Source organism: Juglans regia, chromosome 15 (assembly GCF_001411555.2).
Source record: "Juglans regia cultivar Chandler chromosome 15, Walnut 2.0, whole genome shotgun sequence".
Classification (NCBI taxonomy): Eukaryota; Viridiplantae; Streptophyta; class Magnoliopsida; order Fagales; family Juglandaceae; genus Juglans; species Juglans regia.
In genome coordinates, this window is record NC_049915.1 from 1928071 (window position 1) to 1933888 (window position 5818).

Below are 5818 nucleotides of genomic sequence, written 5' to 3' on the forward strand. Positions count from 1 at the left end.
ATATATATATATATTTTGCATAAATTTACGCAAGTCGCGCGATGATCCTTTCATAAACGCATGCAAATTATTAACATATATAAAGCAACATGACCTACTTAATTTGCGGAAGCTGACTGCTAGGTTTTCACAATTATTATTTAAGTACTGTTCTTAACATCAGTAATACTCATGTAGATTGATTGCATCCATAAATATTATAAGATAGAGGTGCATGCATGCATGCATGACTTACTAATTATTATTAACGTTAGCCGGTTTGGAAGACAGGAGCCATTTGGTGAAGTTTGGTAGGGTAGCATCATCAGCTCTGTAGTGTTTTTGAGTGAATTGGAGTAACTCCGACCATGTGAAATCAGGGTATGTTCTTGGCGCATCACCAGTACATGAAGATACAAGATACTCAGGAGGTCTCACCACCTTGTCTTCTCTTGGGTTCATAAAGAAGGTCAACGACCTCCTCTCCTTGTCCCTGTTCACCAATGCCCTATGGAGACAACTTTTGTATTTCCCATTCGATAGTGCCTATATATCATGCATACCATGCAAAAGAGATATCAAATTAAATAATTATAATATTGCAATTAACTTATTTTGCGCATATATGTAAGAGGCCGCCAAGTTTATGTGCATATGCACCTCCAAATGAGAAGTACTATTTAGGCCTGTGCATATGACCCAGAAATCCGATTGACCCGACCTGACCCGATCTAGCATTTGACAGGCTACTAATAATGGGTTCACCAATCCGATAAAAACAACGGGTTTGAGTTTTGGGTACAAACAAGGTCTCTGCTGATGAAGAAGAAACAACAATATTTTTTAATTTTTTTTAAGACGAGGTTGGGTCATACGGGTTCGACCTAATATTGTCTTGATGGGTCGGTTCGGATCGGGTCAGGCACAAATCTAGTATTTTCTACTCGGGTTGCAGGCCTAGTATTATTCATTACTCTTTTAACTATTATTTTTTTATGACATTAAATAATTGACATATATAACATAATTAAATTATAAATTATAAATAGTTTTTCAGCTATTTAATGACAAATCATGAAGTGATGATAGTGTTGGAAAAATATTGAAGATATAAAATATAATTGCATATGTTTTGTAAACTAGAGAATAAAATTAAATAACAAGAACAATTTAGAAAGAGAGTACCCAGTGTTGAGACTTGTTATGATGGGCATTTTCTTTCAAATAAATTTTGCCGCCTCCAAGTCTTAATATATTGCAGTAGGCTTCTTGGCAATCTATTCCCAAGATACAACAATGTCGATTCCCATTAATCTTATTTTCGGTCACATGAAAGGAGATATTTGAACTTGATATAAAATAGCCAAAGTCTAAAAAAAGACACAAAATGAAAGAAAAAGTGTTTCTACGAATTTCTAGAGGATTTAGAGTATTTAGAATTGTGGATGAGGTTTCCTATTTGAAAAATTATTCTCATCAGTTACTATTCACTAACCTACACCTCGCACCCTATGAAAAATACCCTCATGTACACTCCATGAAAAAAAAAAAAGTTATAAGTGTGGGATATGAAAGAGAATAGTGACTGATACATAGAATTATTCCTCCTACTTATAGGCAATGAAATGACATTCATGAAAAGTCACAACTCTTTACTTGACATAGTCGCATGGTTTACTTAATAGTAAACTATTTTAATCATGCTAATCCTAAAACCGCCATATGGTTAGAAAGATTATAATGTGTTCAAGATTACCAAGGTACAGTAGATCACTTATAATATCTAGGTTCATCTACATTTTCCACAATGGCGGACCATGTTAAATGCCCCCCCCCCCCCACCTCAAACCCCCTTTTTTTTAAAAAAAAAAAAAACGAAATTCAAAACATCCCATAAATTTTCTTCGCTACACAGTATAGAAAAGTGCCCTCCCAAAAAATCTATAATCTCCATATATTCTCTAAAATTTCTATATACATAGAAATGGCTGATCTTCAACTATTTCTCCTATAGTCTCAAGATTTTGTATAATTTCTATATATTATCTATTTTCTACGATGTGGCCCCTTCAAAATTAAACTAAAACCAAGTGAATAAGAAATAATAAACTTATTAATTTGTATCCCCAGTTTTTTATTATACAAGATTATGCTTCTTAATATAGAATCTAAAGTGAAATAAATACAAGAAAATCACATAAGTTTGATGATCTATATAAAAAATAGTTGAGAAGGTTTATCCCCTAGACTTCATTGAACAAGAAAAAATTTGTTTAAGACCTCAACTGTAGCATTATATGCTTAATGTGCACCAAATATCTAAGTTTTACATTAAACTTGATAAACTAGCTGCGTACATGCTAGCTAGAATGAAACTATATATATGGACTGCCAAAAGATAACTTGATAGTTTTTATGAAGAACAATATTCAAAATATTTTATTAAAAATAAATAAATAAATATTACTCCATGAAATATTATAGTAAAAAATCTTAAGGAGAAGTTTATAAGTTGTGTTTTTGAATTTATTTCCACATGTGTATATACATAGCAAAATATAATTGAGATATAATTTTTATATATAATTATGTTTTTATAAATTTTCATGAAATTAAAATTAAAATTAATTTGTCTATTTTATTTTATATATATGTATCCTACATTAGACAAGTCGGCCCCACCCTAAAAGATTTCTGGTTACGGCGCCACTGATCATCTTGTGTCTCCCACTAATAAAATATGCTTGTATTATTTAAACTACGTACGTACATGCATGCATGCATCTGTGTAAGTAATATCAATACCCACGTGGGGATGTATATCTAAATATACACGTGTATATTGTGCCAATCAGACGAAAGTGCGGGAGGAAATGCATGGAGTAGATCTTTTCATTAATTTTCTGTGGGTCATGATCAGCTTTGCTTTATTTTCTGTACACATGCAGGTGATCAGCTGTACGTTTTTCTGTCCATATTAATAAGAGAAATTAACGGAATAGCACATTGATGATTGATCTTAGTACGTGGAATATGGCAAGTGGCCGGTGGCGTGATTGGTGACGGTGGGGAAAAGCAGCAGCACTTGAGAATAAATGGTGCCGTTGATATTGGTAGAAGAAAAAAACTAAGAAAACAGCTAGTAATTTTTCTTAACATTTCATTTCTAGATCGAAGCCGACGTAAATATATACGTACGTACCATGAAAGTATCACCGATGTTAACGACAAATGCACCTTGACGAGGTCGAACGGTCCGCCATTTGTTGTCGGAAAATACTTCGAGACCTCCAACTTGGTCCTGGTGAAGAATAGTTAAGGATGTCGGATCGCAATGGGGTCCCGTCCCTAAGACATATTCTGGTTCTTTGCATGGCGGGTAGTAGTTGCATCTCATTATGGAGGAACCATCTTGGAAAAAGTGTTTGTAATGCTGCTGATCATGAATCCCCAAGCTGATTGCCATTAGCTCCATGATTGCAAGTGCTACTTCCTTCATTGCTTCACAATACTTTTGGTATACCAATCTACAAAAGAAGCAAAGTAGGGAATATATATAATTTATTTGCAAATCGGTATGGAAGACACGTTCTATATCTTTCTAGCATGACAGTATTTGATTTGTATAATATATACTTTCGTCTTAGTAATGTGGAGGCAACATTCTGATTTACACCGAGTTGATATGAGAATGATGAATAAATCATGTGTACGTACCCTGTCTCCTCGAAATCCATCCCTAGAGTTGATTTGAAGAAGTCTAACACGACGGGGTGCGAGTCATCAGGCTCATAGAAGCGAAAGGATAATGTCTCCTTCCATGGCAATTTGGATGAAAAACGATCAGCATGAGCACCAGAGTAGCCCCAATTAGTACCAGGCATTCTCTTAGCCCTAAGTTTCATGCTAACCGGGAGCTTAAAGAAACGATCCAAATGATCATATGCCATTCGGATGAGACGAGGATCGACACCATGGCCGGTAATTTGGAAGAAACCATGCTTCAAGCAGGATTCCCTAATGAGCATTGCAGCATCCTGAGTTGCCACCAAATCACCCTTGAGGAAACCTGAAAGATCCACAACTGGCTCTCTAAGCTCTTCAATGGCTTTCACTAAATCCTCTTTCGGCCAAATGAAACACATGGGCACAGAGGATTCTTTCTGCAGCACAAACTGTGATTGTAAAAGAGAATTCCCTGCACCATAATCTTTCTGGCCTTCTCCAGTTTCTGAAAGAGAGGAAACATGAAGTGTAGAGACATTTGAATCCATTCGGCAAGATATATAGAAACGTGCATACAAAAAGGGCGCAGCTTGTGTTTGTGTATGCCTAATGCCACTGTGCCACATGCATTTATATAGCTACTAGCTAGGATTCAGTGAGCCGAAGAAATGCATGAACCCGGACTTTGGCGAAGATGGAAAGGTTATTACTACAATATCTACACTAATTTTAAGCCTGCATGGTGATAGTGTTAACAGAACAGAATTTTTGGAACAAGTTCAACTCCTCAAATCGTATCAACCTTACTCAAGAAAATATACATTCGAATAAATTCAAGCTGGTTAATCCAACTCAACAGCTCTAGAAGCTTCAATATTCTGCTTTCTGTTATAACAAACTTTTCTTAAGATTACTTCTTTGCCCTCTGGACAGTCATGGACTGGTGCCTATATAAAGTGATGTAAGACTCATGAACATATATATCGAAATATACATTTTACAGAAGAATGTTTCCTTTTACTTTTAGTCTTTTATCAAATCGCAATAATACAAAGGCGGTCAAGCCAAAACCTATCAGTATCTGAATAGGACGACGTTACTTTATATAGACTTAACTTTAGAGGGTTATAATCATTACAATATCTATGAATTTCTCACTCAATAATCAATCCGATCTTCTTTCTCCACTCATGAATTCATGATAATTAAATGTCATAAATTTTTTGAGTTCCACATAGATCTTCCGTATCCACCACATGAGATTTCATGATCATTAATTTCCCATAAATTGAGTGCCTGCTCATGATTTTCGTCATTTTTTCGCTGAAAACTGCTTTTACTGATTTCAGCTGGCTGTACTTCCGGGTACGAATTTATATGTATCATTATTGAGACAACTAATTAATTTGGGTATTATGCATTCACTACCAAAAAAAACGATCTTTTGTGAATAATTTATCACAATTAAAAAATTTTTTGTAATTAATTTTAATTATAAATAGTCATTTTGTTGAAATTAATTGATCGTAAATTAGTAATTTTTTTGTAATGAGTCCTCAAATACCATTATATATATATATAATATATATGTGTGTGTGTATGTGTGAGATCTTTTGCAACGTGAAATACGTACGTACAATTGTTGGAGTTGTAGGCCTCGAGCTGGAGGCGCGGAGTTTTGGGCCACATATATAATATCAAATCAAGAGATTTAGTTTTCATAATTATTAAATCTAAGAGATTTGATTTTCACATTATGTGAATATTAATTACTTTATTACATCTCTAATTTTGTTTGTAAATATAAAGGAATTATGTTTTGTTTTCAACTACATATACTTGAAAATCGTAAAAATGTAGCACTTAAAATCTCTCTGATCTCCATCGCGCGTATAATATCATTTGTAATTTCTGGTTATCACCCTCAAAATTCAAATATCGCATGCATTATTTTAATCATTTTCCAAATTATCAATTTTGATAATCACATGATATTCACAATTGAAATATGTCAAAAATTATAAGGTACACATTTTTCATTTAAAAAGTTCAAATTACCCCTAAGTACGTACTTATATATCGTCTACCAGACAATGTAACTTCCCTATTAAAG

At 34.0% G+C, this 5818-nt stretch overlaps 1 protein-coding gene across 1 annotated transcript; it reads right to left on the minus strand.

Moving 5' to 3' along the window:
• Positions 1-234: 234 nt before the first annotated feature.
• Positions 235-4253, minus strand: LOC118344729 (gibberellin 20 oxidase 2-like). Its single transcript, XM_035686048.1, has 3 exons — positions 3697-4253; positions 3182-3506; positions 235-525 (listed from the first exon to the last, which is right to left on the minus strand). The coding sequence occupies exons 1-3, from the start codon at positions 4251-4253 to the stop codon at positions 235-237; spliced, it is 1173 nt and encodes a 390-aa protein (XP_035541941.1).
• Positions 4254-5818: the final 1565 nt, after the last annotated feature.